General features: G+C 45.6%; 1 protein-coding gene across 1 annotated transcript in view; it reads left to right on the plus strand.

The window, feature by feature from the left end:
* The window catches only part of LOC110520463 (probable G-protein coupled receptor 156), a 35652-nt gene that overhangs the window by 4699 nt on the left and 14183 nt on the right, over window positions 1-16770 (plus strand). The window contains exon 2 of the mRNA XM_021597798.2: window positions 10484-10636. Coding sequence (XP_021453473.1) covers window positions 10520-10636 — 117 coding nt within the window. The 5' untranslated portion in view covers window positions 10484-10519. The remainder of the gene's footprint in view (window positions 1-10483; window positions 10637-16770) is intronic.

Raw genomic sequence — 16770 nt, forward strand, 5'->3', positions numbered from 1 at the left:
AAGTGAGGGAGGGTTGAATGCTCTGGATTTTAAAACCTCTAATATAATCTTTAAGATCAAATGGATAAAACACTATTTAAGAAATAAGGATTACATTTGGCATATAATCCCTAATTTAATAATCCAACAGTTTTGGGGTATAGAATTCTTACTCAAATGCAACTTTGAAGTGGGTAAAATCCCTATTAATCTTGCTAACTTTCATAAACAAGTACTTCTAACTTGGAACCTCATGTACAAACATAATTTTTTATCCACATAGATATACAATTTGGAATAATAAAGACATAAAATATAAAAACAAGTCTTTTTTTTCCAGAACTGGTTTGACAACAGCATTATCTCGGTTAAACAATTATTGAATAATGGACAACTATATGATTATCCAGAATTCAGGAGAACACACAATGTTACATTCTCTCCTGAGGACTATCAAATTGTTGTTAGAGCTGTCCCTAAAGGTGCTATTCTTCTTTTAGGAGAATATATCATTACTCCAAGTGCAACTGTTGAGCATTTTGTAGCCTCAATACAACTAGAAGGAATTGACATTTTAAACTATAAATGTAATAACATGTATATAAGAAACTATGTCAAGATTGTACTATTCCCTCTGCTAGAATATACTGGAATGCAGCCCTAGGACAAGTGAACTGGAACAAAGTCTCGTTGTTGTCTGGTAAATATTGTATATCTAATAAGGTGAAAGAAGTATCATACACACTCATTCATAGAATCCACCCTGTGAAGAACTTTATTATAAACAGATTCAAAATAGCTTTTGATAATAAATGTGTATTTTGTGGTTGTGACCCAGAAACTCCCATTTATTTTGGGATTGTTATGTCATAAGATTTTGGAGTGAGTTAAACTATTTTATCTTAAAAGAAACAACTATTAATGTTAATCTGAGAGACTCTGATATTCTGTTTTATTTTGAACCAAATGATATCGACTCTGATTTAGCTTTTATAAATACAAAAATGATACAATTGTACAATTATCTGCTGCAAAGGATACGTTAATTAGAGTTACCAGCCTCAGAAATTTCAACCAAAACAAATCCTTCACGGAGTTCAAGTAACAGACACATCTCAACATCAACTGTTCAGAGGTTAAATTGGTTAAATTGCTGCAAGGAAACCACTACTAAAAGACACCAATAATAAGACAAAAATTGCTTTGGCCAAGAAACATGAGCAATGGACATTAGACTGGTGGAAATATGTCCTTTTGTCTGATGAGTCCAAATTTGCGATTTTTGGTTCACACCCCCATGTCTTTGTGAGACGCAGAGTAGGTGAACAGATGATTTCCGAATGTGTGGCTCCCACCGTGAAGCATGGAGGAGGAGGTGTGATGGTGTGGGGTTGCTTTGCTGGTGACATTGTCAGTGATTTATTTATTCAAGGCACACTTAACCAGCATGGCTACCACAGCATTCTGCAGCGATATGACACCCCATCTGGTTTGCGCTATATGGGACTATCTTTTGTTTTTCAACAGGACAATGACCCAAAACACACCTCCAGGCTGTGTAAGGGCTATTTGACCAAAGAGAGTGATGGAGTGCTGCATCAGATGACCTGGCTTCCATAATCACTTGACCTCAACCCAATTGAGATGGTTTGGGATGAGTTGGACCGCAGAGTAAAGGAAAAGCAGCCAACAAGTGCTCATCATATGTGGGAACTCCTTCAATACTGTTTGAAAAGCATTCCTCATGAAGCTGATTGAGAGATTGCCATGAGTGTGCAAAGCTGTCATCAAGGCAAAGGTTGGCTACTTTGAAGAATCTCAAATATAATTATAATTTTTTTGGTTACTACATGATTCCATATGTGTTATTTCATAGTTTTAAAGTCTTCACTATTATTTTATAATGTATAAAATAGTAAAAATAAAGAAATACCCATGAATGAGTAGGTGTGTCCTAACTTTTGATTGGTACTGTACATATTATTCAATATTTTCATCCAAACTGCTTGCGGGGTCTGCATAGCTGTCACGCCTGCTGCCTCTCTCCCTCTCAGGTGCTTGAGGGCGCCAGGTTGCATTTCATTACGCACACCTGTCACCATCATTACGCACTTCTGCGCTCATTGGACTCAGCTGGACTCCTTCACGTTTTAATTGCCTTCCCTATCTGTCTGTTTCCTCTGTTTCATCCCCGTGTCAGCATTATTGTCGTTTCTGTTTCCCCTACCAGACGCTGTCCATATTCTGTTCCTGTCCATGGTGATTAAATGTTCACTCCCTGTACCTGCTTCTCGTCTCCAGCGTCCATCCTTACAACAGCCAGGCGCTAAAATAGAACTTGGTTCTAGTTTAGATACTTAACTTGCTGAAAGTCTCATCCTCCCTTCTACTCATTGATTTTTACAAGCATATACCCACGTGGGTGATTACAAGATGTGAGAGCTGAGCGAGGTTAAAGTTGGTTGCCAACCACCATAAAAAATCCACAGAAGAGAAGAAGAAGAAAGAAAGATGATTGAGGAGAGATTCATCAAGTTTATCATGTTTATCTCACATGACAAATTAGCTAGCAACAGCAAGCTAGCTAAATGTCCAAGAATGCTTCATGTGTGTTTCGACCTGTCCCCAAATGAATATAGTTGGTTTTGGTATTTTAACCTGTGTGTCATGAACGCGTCTGGTGGGGATAAACTAAATCTAAATGCGCACAATGGCAGATTCATGCGCGGAGACGGTTCGATCAGCATGTAAGAGCTGTTTGAAAAGAATGCCTGTAATTTCAGCCTGTTTTGGTGACATCACCAGGCAGTAAATTAGTTAATAAACCAATAAGAGAGTTCCAAACCTCTCTGCCAATAACAGCTATTTTTCATTTTCCCCCTCCCAACTCAGACCACTCCCAGAGAGTTCTGCCAACATTTTTGCTTGCGAAATTGCTCTTTATTAAGAAGCCATTTGTGTTTATTTTTGACCATTTTATCACAGTAAGGTTACCCAGAAATGATTTTATATTGAGATAAAAAAAAAAGGCTGCATTGAACATTTAATTGTTTTAATGTGAGATTTTAATATTTTTCACTCATTTTATTTTCTCAAATATTTTTTATCAGAGACAAAGCAGACTGTTTGAAACATGCTTATTTTCAAGCTGTTTAATGTAAAACACATTCTGGAATTTATTTAATGTTTATGGGTATGGGAGACCAGGGATGAAGTTAACACTTTCAATATCTACAAGCAGAGATAAGCTAGACTAACTCTGCACCAGCTATGATCTAAGCCCACATCATGTAGAGAAGGTGCTAAACCAAGGTAGGATGATTTTATTAGAAAAAATGTGTTTTCGAAGAGGGAAAGCAGAAAACCTAAACAAAAATTATCACATCTATACATTTTCACCCCGTTGGCTTTAAGCAAGGGCAAGCAATGCCAATAACTGCATTCTTACACTTGATCATCTTTAGAATAAATTGCTAAATGGATTACAACGTGAGGTGTAAGGTTTCAATATTGCCCCTCAGAACACTGGCCGCGCTTTGTCCAGCCGTGCTGACCGCATGCAGTTCACCCACTGCTCCCGCGCCACCCGTCTTAAATGGAGAGAGGGGATTGGGTCAGGCAAACTGACAGGGACAATAAATGGATGAAACATAATTTCTCTATTTAAAGGGTGGACAATAGTAGAAACATAGCCACCTATCACTGACAGTCCTACTGGCCATTGATCTCTGACTATACATCATCTAACAGGTGAACATAATGGATGAAGCCGAGTGAGGTGACTAGTGAAAGTTGTCACGAGGCTAACTATAAGCTCTTACAGTAAAGTTGTCTTCTCCGCCCGAGACCAGTACAAATGTAGACAGAGACACACCTTATAACCATTATGCAGTGTACTGTCAAAACATGTCCGTCACCTTGCAGCCGGGGCTGGAATCGGGTTTCATGTGCGTTGCTCATGCTGAACTCCGTGTTAGGTGTTAACTGACCTTTGTTGACCTCGTCAAGGTGGCATACTTTTCAACGTGGTTGAAACTGATGGAGAGGATTTTGAAAAACCGGTGGAAAGCCTCTTTGGCCCGGTTGTGTCTGCAGGAATGTCCAACGCTGTGATCTAAACTGGGAAAATTATGAAAGAATACAAGGAAGGAAACTACAGGCAATTCCCAGACCCCCAGAAAAGAAACGGAAGAAGTCATTATTCATTGGACAAGACAACTACAATTCATATCATCTTAATCGGCCTAATTACGACTTATACCATATGCTGTCTGATATATGGCATGGTTGTTTGTATGCTTACAGGCTTTGGTGGCATTATAGTAACTTGTGTCTTTTAACTGGTAGTTGTTGAGGGTTGTTGGCCAGAGAGGAAGCATGTACATTCTGATGATCCTTGTTTTAGTCGATAACTTATTTACCCACTGAAATTGAAAAACAATCCTGGCACTAGACCTCTGATTATAGATCCAATGCAGGCACTTTTAAAAAATCTCAATATCAAATCATTTCTGAGTAACAATTAAGTACCTTATTGTGATTGTTTAGAATTAAAATGGTCAAAAATGAACAAAAATAGCTTCTTAGCAAAGATACATTTTTCAATCAAGAATTTTGCTAGTACTGTCTGTGGTCTGAGTGGGGAGAACTGAAAAGTAGCTGTTATTGGCAGAGAGGTTTGGAACTCTCTTTCGTATTGGTCTAGTAACCCCTATACTCGTGGGAATTGGCCTATATGGATCGGGATAAGTTGAAATGTTTCTTACAGAAGAAATATGGAAAGCATACAGTATGCATAACCATGGAAGCAATTAAAGGGAACAGTTTGGAGATTATGGGATTTTTTTTAAACTAAAGGTGAGAACACAACAGTTCACCTGACACACGACTGAATCCAAACGTTACACTGTTCATTTTATGTGCATTTTACATTTACTGTACTTTTTGACACATTTGTTGATAATGCAGTCTGAAAATACTCTGGAGACATTCACTAACATGAGAATATTCCTGGAGAATGTGGGGTAGGTACAACATAAGACAAACAAATAACAAAGGTTTGAGTAAGGCCTAGTTTCACGCTTTTAATGTCACATGCACAAAGTACAGTGAAATGCCTTTCTTGTAAACTCAAAACCCAACCATGCAGTAATCAATAACAATGTAATATTAAAAATAACAAAGTAGAACAAAAACACGAGAAATAAAAATAATAAGAACATGATAAAGTAAGTAAGCATGCTATATACAGGGTCAGTCAGTTTCAGTATTTACAATGGTCAGGGATACTGGAGTGGTAGAGGTAGATATGTATAGGGGAAACATGACTAGGCAGGATATATAATAAACAGAGTAGCAGCAGTGTATATGATGATTGTATGTGAGTGAGCGTATAAATGTATGTGTATATTATGTGTGTAAGGAAATGATTTGAGTGAGTGTTTGTGTGTGTGTTGGAGTGTCAGTGTGCTTGAGTGTGTACAGCCCTCTGAGTGTGCATAGAGACCGTGCAAAAATGTATTACAAGGGTCAACTCAGATAGTCTGTGTAGCCATTTTGTTATCTATTTAGCAGTCTTATGGCTTGGGGGTAGAAGCTGTTCATGAGCCTGTTGGTGTCAGACTTGGTGCACCGGTACCGCTTTCCATGCAGAACGAGAGAGAACAGTCTATGTCTTGGGTGGCTGGAGTCTTTAATGATTTTCCCGGGCCGTCCTTTCACACCGCCTGATATACTGGGCTGCTTGCACCACCCTCTGTAGCGCCATGCGATAGAGGGCGGTGCTATTGCCATACCAAGCAGTGATGCAACCAGTCAAGATGCTCTCATTGGTACAGCTGTAGAACGTTTTGAGGATTTCATGTAAAATCTTCTCAACCTCCTGAGGGGGAAGAGGTGCAGTTGCACCTTCTTCATGACTGTTGATGTGTGTGGACCATTTTAAGTCCTTTGTGATTTGGACACCGAGGAACTTGAAGCTCTCTACCCGCTCTACTGCAACACCGTTGATGTGGATGGGGGACGGGCCCGCCCCCCCGTTTCCTGTAGTCCACGAACAGCTACTTGGTCTCACTGACATTGAGGGAGAGGTTGTTGTTCCGGCATCACACTGCCATCCTCCCTGTAGGCTGCCTCATAATCGCCGGTGTTCAGGCCTACCTCCGTCGTGTCATCAGAGAACTTGATGATGGTGTTGGAGTCGTACGTGGCCATGCAGTCGTAGGTGAACAGGGAGTACAGGAGGGGACTAAGCACACCAGTCCAATGGGTCAGTGGCGGCACTCACACCCATTATGATGTTGTTATTGTCGAAGCCTGCATAAAATGCATTGAGTTTCATCTGGTAGAGAGGCGTTGTTGGGCAGATCGTGTCTGGGTTTTCCTTTGTAATCCGTAATGGACTGTAGCCCCTGCCACATGCGGCGGGCGTATGATATGGGAATCTGAAGTGCACATTTGGACTCACAGGTGTTTGGCTTGCTTGTATGAGATCAAAGCAGTATTTATTATAATCCTCAATGGCTTGTCTTTCAAAATACATAGAGTGCTCATAATTTACAGCATTTCCCTCACTCAGACAACAAACATTTAGTAAAAGTTGCCCAATAGCAGGAGTGATGGGGACAACTTATTGTCACACGCAATGCTCAAGTTCAGAACGGCTGTCAGTCAAAACCCATACAGAGCTATGAAGCGCAAACTCCATCACACCTAGACAAGCAGAAATGTCATGCATCTTTTCAAACAGCTTTAAACTTAAAGGACATTATCATAATTTTCACAATTTCACAGTATTATTGCAACCTCATAATGTGGAAATGTACACTCAGTCGCCAGTTTATTAGTTACACCATCCTGTTCACGAAAATGGTTTGCTCCTACAGACAGTGAGTCACGTGGCTGTGACACGTAACTCACTGTCTGCTCAGTGCTCACTGTCTGCTCAGCTGGCTCGTCGGGCTCCTACGCCTCAGCCGGCTCATCGGGCTCCCAGGCTCCCATGCCTCAGCTGGTTAGCCAGGCTCTCATGCCTCAGCTGGTTAGCCAGGCTCCCATGCCTCACCAGGATTGTCAGGCTCCCATGCCTCAGCTGGTTAGCCAGGCTCCCATGCCTCAGCTGGTTAGCCAGGCTCCCATGCCTCAGCTTGTTAGCCAGGCTCCCATGCCTCACCAGGATCGTCAGGCTCCCATGCCTCAGCTGGTTAGCCAGGCTCCCATGCCTCAGCTGGTTAGCCAGGCTCCCATGCCTCAGCTGGTTAGCCAGGCTCCCATGCCTCAGCTGGTTAGCCAGGCTCCCATGCCTCAGCTGGTTAGCCAGGCTCCCATGCCTCAGCTGGTTAGCCAAGCTCCCATGCCTCAGCTGGTCAGCCAGGCTCCCACGTCTCTGCCGGTTCGTCGGGCTTCTACGCCTCAGCTAGCTTGTCCAGCGCCCATGCCTCAGCTAGCTTGTCCAGCGCCCATGCCTCAGCTAGCTTGTCCTGCACCCATGCCTCGGCCGGCACATCAGGCTTGCCCAGGTGGTATGCCAGGTGGCGCCCCTAGAGGGTGTGGTACTATCACGCCTGCTCCCGCTCCCCCTCCCCCTCTCTGGCGATCGAGGGTGCCAGGCTGCCCTTCATTACGCACACCTGTCTCCGTCATTACGCACAGCTGCTTAATATTGGTCTCACCGGGACTCGATTACTTTGTTAATTGCCCTTCTTTATCTGTCTGTTCCTCAGTTGGTTCCCCCGTGTCAGCATTATTTTCGTATTGTCGTTATATTCCCCGTCCAGACGCTGTTCTTGTTTTGGTTTGATGTCCGTTTTCCCAGTAAATGTTCACTCCCTGTACTTACTTCTTGTCTCCAGCGTCGATCCTTACAGCTTGCTGTATAAAAAGGCATTATTACTCTTCGACTGAACATTAGAATAGGCAAAACGAGTGACCTACTCTGCTTTGCGCATGGTATGATCGTCGGTGCCAGGCACGCCGGTTCCATTATCTCAGAAACAGCCAGCCTCCTGGGCTTTTCACGCACAACAGTCTCTAGGATTTACCAAAATTGGTGCCAAAAACAAAAAGCATCCAGTCAGCGGCAGTCCTGTGGGTGAAAACAACTCGTTGATGAGAGGTCGAAGGAGAAGGGCAAGAATCGTGCAAGTTAACAGGCGGCCACAAACAGGCATATAACAGCGGTGTGCAGAAAGGCATCTTGGAAAGGACAACTCGTTGGTCCTTGTCACAAATGGGCTATTGCAGCAGACGACCACACCAACACTGCCATCACCAACACTGGACAATTCAGGAGTGGAAAAACATTGCCTGGTCCGACAAAACACTTTTCCTGTTGCGTCATGCTGATAGCAGGCAGAATTTGGCATAAGCAGCATGAGTCAATGATCCCATCCTGCCTGGTGTCAACGGTACAGGCTGGTGGCGGTGGTGTAATGGTGTGGGGAATGCTTTCCTGTCACACGTTAGGTCCCTTGATACCAATTGAGCAACATTTGAACACTACAGCATCTCTAAACATTGTTGCTGACCAGGTGCATCCCTTCAAGTCTACAAGGGGATCTGACCCGGTACTAGATGGGTGTACCTAAAAAAAACGGGCCACTGAGTGTATATAAAACACAGGAAAATCTCATTTTTTGACTGCACTAGACCTGTGAGTAAAACAATGTAAGTCACACAGCATAGTGAGAGTAGCCTACCCTGTCATCAGCCTGCGACTCTATCGATACTGAGAGACAGTCAAAGCCCTGGGGATGTCTTAGTCAGCACACAGACAGTGACACATAAAGCACACACACACAATTGTCAGTTAGGACACTCATAAACACATTAATCTAGACCCAGTTACAGACAGATACACACACACACACACACACACACACACACTCACGCATATATGCACATACACACAACTATAAACATAAAGATAGATGTACACAAACGACATGTAGCCCATGAGTCAGTGTGGTTGTTGAAGGGGTACTGTAGAAGACAGATCGAAACATTGTATGATGTCATGTGCCATTGTACATAATTATATCAGCGACATGTCAGTGTAACCCAGGTGTAACCTCATAAAACACCTAAGATAATCCTATGGTTCTTCTAGCTGCTGCTTGTTCTGGTTTATGGATGGATCTGTTGTTTATTTGTTGTTGTTTATTTGTCATGGACCAGAACACATATGCGGGACCACTGTCTTGCATTGTAAGTTACCTGTCAAGCTCAATAACATCATTGGTTTTTGGGTAATCACATAAAACAGTATGATATTACAGTGAAACTAGTGCACAATAAATACACTCTCACATACATACATCTAACTGTGGTCATATATTATGTCATTCAGCTCTGTGTTGTTTTGTGGAGACCGAGGACAAGCAGAAGCATGCAAACTTCCTCTCCAATTGGCCAAATCCTGTGCTCTTAGTCGGGTTTGGTCAGACCTCGCTGTGGCCTTTGAAGCATTGCCTTTCCCAGTAGCTTTCCTGAAGTTTCTGTGGTAATTGTCTGTCCAATCTACCCTTATTCACAAAGCTGTGTAATTTTTACTGTCACATTAATTTAACATTTACATTTGAGTAATTTAGTAGACACTCTTATCCAGAGCGACTTACAGGAGCAATTAGGGTTAAGTGCCTTGCTCAAGGGGCAGAGGCAGATTTTTAATCTAGTCGGCTCAGGGATTCAACCAGCGACCTTTCAGTTATTGGCCCAATGCCCTTAACCGCTAGGCTACCTTCCGCACACTCTATTCTGCCTACCTACCACACACTCCTATATGAATCTAGTGTTTCAAAGTTCACTGTCAGTGTGTTTCCCCTTAGACTACACTACACTTCCCATGAGCAGTGTGACTGGCTGCTCCTAACACCATTCCTGTCCTGTTAGATTGGGACCTTTGTAATAGCTCCATTCCTGTCCTGTTAGATTGGGATTTTTGTAATGGCTCCATTCCTGTCCTGTTAGATTGGGACCTTTGTAATGGCTCCATTCCTGTCCTGTTAGATTGGGACCTTTGTAATGGCTCCATTCCTGTCCTGTTAGATTGGGACCTTTGTAATGGCTCCACCCTGTGGTGAGCATTGAGCAGTGTGCTGAGTTCATTTATTTATGTATTTATTTAACCTTTATTTAACTAGGCAAGTCAGTTAAGACAAATTCTTATTTACTATGACGGCCTACCAAAAGGCAAAAGGCCTCCTGCAGGGACGGGGGCTGGGATTAAAGATCTAAATAAACAAAATAAAATAAATCTTAATCAAAATAAATAGTAGTAGGAGACTTGAGTATAGTTTTTTTTATCTAGCATTACTTCTGCACTCTTGTGTTTTGTGAAACTCAATATTTCTGACTGGGAAGAGAGAATAGGAGTTTGTGTGTTATTAAACACACGTAAGAACGGTATTAAATATGTGTTTGTGTCTCTCCTCTCAGTTTACCTGTGTCTGTATGTAGTATTGTAGTGTGTTGAAACAGTTAATGACAGCTGTGTGTTGTTCTTCAGGATGTGTGTGTGAGGGCTGACAGACTGGGTCCAGCCATGGAATCAGAGCAGAACTGCAGCTCTTACTGTGACTCCAGACTCTGCCTCATCCACCCTGGAGTCAATACACAAAAGGGCCTGGAGATACTGCAGAGACTATGTACCCTCAGCACGGTAAACACACGCACATGCACACACACACACAAACACTTGCTTTTGTTTTGACCTCTGTGCCCATTGCCCAAAGTGTCCGCCCACTTGGCACACAGTGGTTGGATCAACGTTGTTTCCACATTGTTTCAATAAAATTACATTGTGCCAACGTAGAATAGACGTTAAATTGACATCCGTGCCCAGTGTGAGGGTCAGGTGTAAGGTTGGTGGTACACCCTTCTAAATGATCTCTTTTCAATTTAATGAGCTAAACTAATAACATATCATGTGAACATTGTGATATTTTTCTGGAATAATTGTATTAGAACAGTGAAAAAGTATGTATGTAGAGAGTTATAAAAAGATATCTGCTCCTTTAAGAGATGGAAAAGGAAGCTCAATGTATTTCAATGTGGTGTCAGGAGGAGCCTGGTGCTGAAATGGAACTGAACAGCAGAGCTGAATGTTGAATACCCGAACACACTTTCTGCTTATACATTTCTTTGAGCACTTGAACTAAGTCTCCTGCACTCGGAGTCCTCAGGATTCAAGAGAAAAAAAAGATCCGCCAACAACACCCATCGTCTCAGGTAAGAACCCACTGTGCACTGACTTCAATTCAACGTCTCTTCCACGTTGGTTCAACCTAACCAGTGTGTGCCCATTGGGAAGATAAAGAACAAATCTTCTAATTTTCTTGTGTATCATAGCTTCTCTTGTTTGCTCTGTGTTTAAAATTCCAGCTTTATTGTTTATTTAATAAATTAAATAAGTGAGAATAAATTACGTACAGTAAGTGTACTTATTTTGTAAATGGCAAAATAACACAGATTGCTGACTCGTTCAGGAAAATTGATTTCACTTTCTGTTTATTTGCAGGCATGGCATCATTTAGCACTGTACTGTCTGAAGATCAGTTCCATTCTGTCTGTCGGAATGTTTTCAAGAATCCAGTCACAACCCCATGCAATCACAACTTCTGCGTGGCTTGTATCAACGAATACTGGAGAACCAATGTCATGTGCCAGTGTCCACTGTGTAAGCACACATTCCCCAAAAGACCTGAGCCAAAGGTCAATACTTTCATTTCTGAACTGGTTGATTGCTCCTGGGCACCAGGTCAAGGGAATGACACCAACCACTTGGAGCAAGCGGCAGCCAAACCTGGAGCTGGAGAACTGAACTGCGACTTCTGCATTGGAGGGAAGGTCAAGGCCATGAAGTCTTGTCTAAATTGTCAGGCTTCACACTGTGAGACTCACCTGGAGACTCATAAGAATGTCCCAGCTTTAAAGAAACACAAGCTGATCAACCCTGTGGGGAATCTTGAAGAACGATTGTGTAAGAGGCATGATATACCTCTGGAGCAGTTCTGTAAGACTGACCAGACATATGTGTGTCAGTTCTGCACAGAGACTTGACCACAATGCCCACAACATCGTCTCTCTAGTGGACGAAAGCAGGGACATGAAAGCTCAGCTGGAAAAGATGGACGTTGATGTGAAGCAAATAATTCAGGGTCGACTGCAGAAAGTTAAGGAGATTAAAGGAACAGCACAGTCCAATAAAATAAATGCAGAGAAAGAGATAAAGGAAAGCTTGCAGATCTTTACAGAATGAATGCGCTCTATAGAGAGTGGCCAGGCTGAGCTTATTGAGGCGGTTGAGGAGAAGCAGAAAGCAGCAGAGAGCCAGGCTGAGCTTATTGAGGCGGTTGAGGAGAAGCAGAAAGCAGCAGAGAGCCAGGCTGAGCTTATTGAGGCGGTTGAGGAGAAGCAGAAAGCAGCCGAGAGCCAGGCTGAGCTTATTGAGGCGGTTGAGGAGAAGCAGAAAGCAGTGGAGAGCCAGGCTGAGCTTATTGAGGCGGTTGAGGAGAAGCAGAAAGCAGCAGAGAGCCAGGCTGAGCTTATTGAGGCGGTTGAGGAGAAGCAGAAAGCAGCGGAGAGCCAGGCTGAGCTTATTGAGGCGGTTGAGGAGAAGCAGAAAGCAGCAGAGAGCCAGGCTGAGCTTATTGGGGCGGTTGAGGAGAAGCAGAAAGCAGCAGAGAGCCAGGCTGAGCTTATTGAGGCGGTTGAGGAGAAGCAGAAAGCAGTGGAGAGCCAGGCTGAGCTTATTGGGGCGGTTGAGGAGAAGCAGAAAGCAGTGGAGAGCCAGGCTGAGCTTATTGAGGCGGTTGAGGAGAAGCAGAAAGCAGTGGAGAGCCAGGCTGAGCTTATTGAGGCGGTTGAGGAGAAGCAGAAAGCAGTGGAGAGCCAGGCTGAGCTTATTGGGGCGGTTGAGGAGAAGCAGAAAGCAGTGGAGAGCCAGGCTGAGCTTATTGAGGCGGTTGAGGAGAAGCAGAAAGCAGTGGAGAGCCAGGCTGAGCTTATTGAGGCGGTTGAGGAGAAGCAGAAAGCAGCAGAGAGCCAGGCTGAGCTTATTGGGGCGGTTGAGGAGAAGCAGAAAGCAGCGGAGAGCCAGGCTGAGCTTATTGAGGCGGTTGAGGAGAAGCAGAAAGCAGCAGAGAGCCAGGCTGAGCTTATTGAGGCGGTTGAGGAGAAGCAGAAAGCAGCGGAGAGCCAGGCTGAGCTTATTGGGGCGGTTGAGGAGAAGCAGAAAGCAGTGGAGAGCCAGGCTGAGCTTATTGAGGCGGTTGAGGAGAAGCAGAAAGCAGTGGAGAGCCAGGCTGAGCTTATTGAGGCGGTTGAGGAGAAGCAGAAAGCAGCGGAGAGCCAGGCTGAGCTTATTGAGGCGGTTGAGGAGAAGCAGAAAGCAGTGGAGAGCCAGGCTGAGCTTATTGAGGCGGTTGAGGAGAAGCAGAAAGCAGCAGAGAGCCAGGCTGAGCTTATTGAGGCGGTTGAGGAGAAGCAGAAAGCAGCGGAGAGCCAGGCTGAGCTTATTGAGGCGGTTGAGGAGAAGCAGAAAGCAGTGGAGAGCCAGGCTGAGCTTATTGAGGCGGTTGAAGAGAAGCAGAAAGCAGCAGAGAGCCAGGCTGAGCTTATTGAGGCGGTTGAGGAGAAGCAGAAAGCAGTGGAGAGCCAGGCTGAGCTTATTGAGTCGGTTGAGGAGAAGCAGAAAGCAGCAGAGAGCCAGGCTGAGCTTATTGAGGCGGTTGAGGAGAAGCAGAAAGCAGTGGAGAGCCAGGCTGAGCTTATTGAGGCGGTTGAGGAGAAGCAGAAAGCAGCGGAGAACCAGGCTGAGCTTATTGAGGCGGTTGAGGAGAAGCAGAAAGCAGTGGAGAGCCAGGCTGAGCTTATTGGGGCGGTTGAGGAGAAGCAGAAAGCAGCGGAGCGATTGGGGCGGTTGAGGAGAAGCAGAAAGCAGCAGAGAGCCAGGCTGAGCTTATTGGGGCGGTTGAGGAGAAGCAGAAAGCAGCGGAGCGATTGGGGCGGTTGAGGAGAAGCAGAAAGCAGCGGAGAGCCAGGCTGAGCTTATTGAGGCGGTTGAGGAGAAGCAGAAAGCAGTGGAGAGCCAGGCTGAGCTTATTGAGGCGGTTGAGGAGAAGCAGAAAGCAGCAGAGAGCCAGGCTGAGCTTATTGAGGCGGTTGAGGAGAAGCAGAAAGCAGCGGAGAGCCAGGCTGAGCTTATTGAGGCGGTTGAGGAGAAGCAGAAAGCAGTGGAGAGCCAGGCTGAGCTTATTGAGGCGGTTGAAGAGAAGCAGAAAGCAGCAGAGAGCCAGGCTGAGCTTATTGAGGCGGTTGAGGAGAAGCAGAAAGCAGTGGAGAGCCAGGCTGAGCTTATTGAGTCGGTTGAGGAGAAGCAGAAAGCAGCAGAGAGCCAGGCTGAGCTTATTGAGGCGGTTGAGGAGAAGCAGAAAGCAGTGGAGAGCCAGGCTGAGCTTATTGAGGCGGTTGAGGAGAAGCAGAAAGCAGCGGAGAACCAGGCTGAGCTTATTGAGGCGGTTGAGGAGAAGCAGAAAGCAGTGGAGAGCCAGGCTGAGCTTATTGGGGCGGTTGAGGAGAAGCAGAAAGCAGCGGAGCGATTGGGGCGGTTGAGGAGAAGCAGAAAGCAGCAGAGAGCCAGGCTGAGCTTATTGGGGCGGTTGAGGAGAAGCAGAAAGCAGCGGAGCGATTGGGGCGGTTGAGGAGAAGCAGAAAGCAGTGGAGAGCCAGGCTGAGCTTATTGAGGCGGTTGAGGAGAAGCAGAAAGCAGTGGAGAGCCAGGCTGAGCTTATTGAGGCGGTTGAGGAGAAGCAGAAAGCAGCAGAGAGCCAGGCTGAGCTTATTGAGGCGGTTGAGGAGAAGCAGAAAGCAGTGGAGAGCCAGGCTGAGCTTATTGAGGCGGTTGAGGAGAAGCAGAAAGCAGTGGAGAGCCAGGCTCAGCTTATTGAGGCGGTTGAGGAGAAGCAGAAAGCAGTGGAGAGCCAGGCTGAGCTTATTGAGGCGGTTGAGGAGAAGCAGAAAGCAGCAGAGAGCCAGGCTGAGCTTATTGAGGCGGTTGAGGAGAAGCAGAAAGCAGTGGAGAGCCAGGCTGAGCTTATTGAGGCAGTTGAGGAGAAGCAGAAAGCAGTGGAGAGCCAGGCTGAGCTTATTGAGGCGGTTGAGGAGAAGCAGAAAGCAGTGGAGAGCCAAGCTGAGCTTATTGAGGCGGTTGAGGAGAAGCAGAAAGCAGCAGAGAGCCAGGCTGAGCTTATTGAGGCGGTTGAGGAGAAGCAGAAAGCAGCAGAGAGCCAGGCTGAGCTTATTGAGGCGGTTGAGGAGAAGCAGAAAGCAGTGGAGAGCCAGGCTGAGCTTATTGAGGCGGTTGAGGAGAAGCAGAAAGCAGTGGAGAGCCAGGCTGAGCTTATTGAGGCGGTTGAGGAGAAGCAGAAAGCAGCGGAGAGCCAGGCTGAGCTTATTGAGGCGGTTGAGGAGAAGCAGAAAGCAGTGGAGAGCCAGGCTGAGCTTATTGGGGCGGTTGAGGAGAAGCAGAAAGCAGCAGAGAGCCAGGCTGAGCTTATTGAGGCGGTTGAGGAGAAGCAGAAAGCAGTGGAGAGCCAGGCTGAGCTTATTGAGGCGGTTGAGGAGAAGCAGAAAGCAGTGGAGAGCCAGGCTGAGCTTATTGAGGCGGTTGAGGAGAAGCAGAAAGCAGTGGAGAGCCAGGCTGAGCTTATTGAGGCGGTTGAGGAGAAGCAGAAAGCAGTGGAGAGCCAGGCTGAGCTTATTGAGGCGGTTGAGGAGAAGCAGAAAGCAGCGGAGAGCCAGGCTGAGCTTATTGAGGCGGTTGAGGAGAAGCAGAAAGCAGTGGAGAGCCAGGCTGAGCTTATTGGGGCGGTTGAGGAGAAGCAGAAAGCAGTGGAGAGCCAGGCTGAGCTTATTGGGGCGGTTGAGGAGAAGCAGAAAGCAGTGGAGAGCCAGGCTGAAGGGCTCATTAAAGAGCTGGAGACGGAAATCACTGAGCTAAAGCAGTGACGCTCTAAGATAGAGCATCTCTCACACACCAGGGACTACTTTCACCCCCTCCAGAGCTTCCCATCCCTGAGCAACACTAACCACCAAGGACTGATCGGAGATCAGGAGTCAAGAGTGTTGAGTATATTGGGACGGTGAAGAACGCTGTGAGGAGAGCTGGCTCTCAGTTTGAAGAGACACTGAACAAGGAAGTGAAGAGGTTATGTGATTCTGAGCTGAAGATGGTACAGCAGTGGTCAGTAGATGTAACTCTGGACCTTGATACTGCCCACCCAAATCTTCTCCTCTCTGAAGATACGAAACAAGCAAGACATGCGGGTAGAAGACAAAACCTCCCTGGCAACCCAGAAATGTTTTCCACATTTCCAGCATCCTGGGAAAGGAGGGCTTCTCCTCAGGGAGATTCTACTACGAGGTGCAGGTGAAGGGAAATACTCTCTGGAGTGAAGGAGTGGCCAGAGTGTCCATCAACAGAAAGGTTATTGCAGAAAAGCCTGAGAATGGACTCTGGACTGTCCAGCTGGGAAAAGGGAATGTCTACCAGGCCTGCACCACAGACTCTACCCCCCTCTCCCTGAGTAAGAAGCCCCAGACGATAGGGTCTATGTGGATTATGAAGAGGGTGAGGTCTCCTTGTACGATGCTCATACCAGTTCTCGTATCAACTTGTTTACTGGTTGTACCTTCACTGACACACTTTACCCATACTTCAACCTTGGGTTTTGTGGCATTGATAAAATGTCAGCACCATTGATCATCTCTCTGGGAGACAATCTGATTGAGATT

Source organism: Oncorhynchus mykiss, chromosome 3 (assembly GCF_013265735.2).
Source record: "Oncorhynchus mykiss isolate Arlee chromosome 3, USDA_OmykA_1.1, whole genome shotgun sequence".
NCBI classification, from domain to species: Eukaryota; Metazoa; Chordata; class Actinopteri; order Salmoniformes; family Salmonidae; genus Oncorhynchus; species Oncorhynchus mykiss.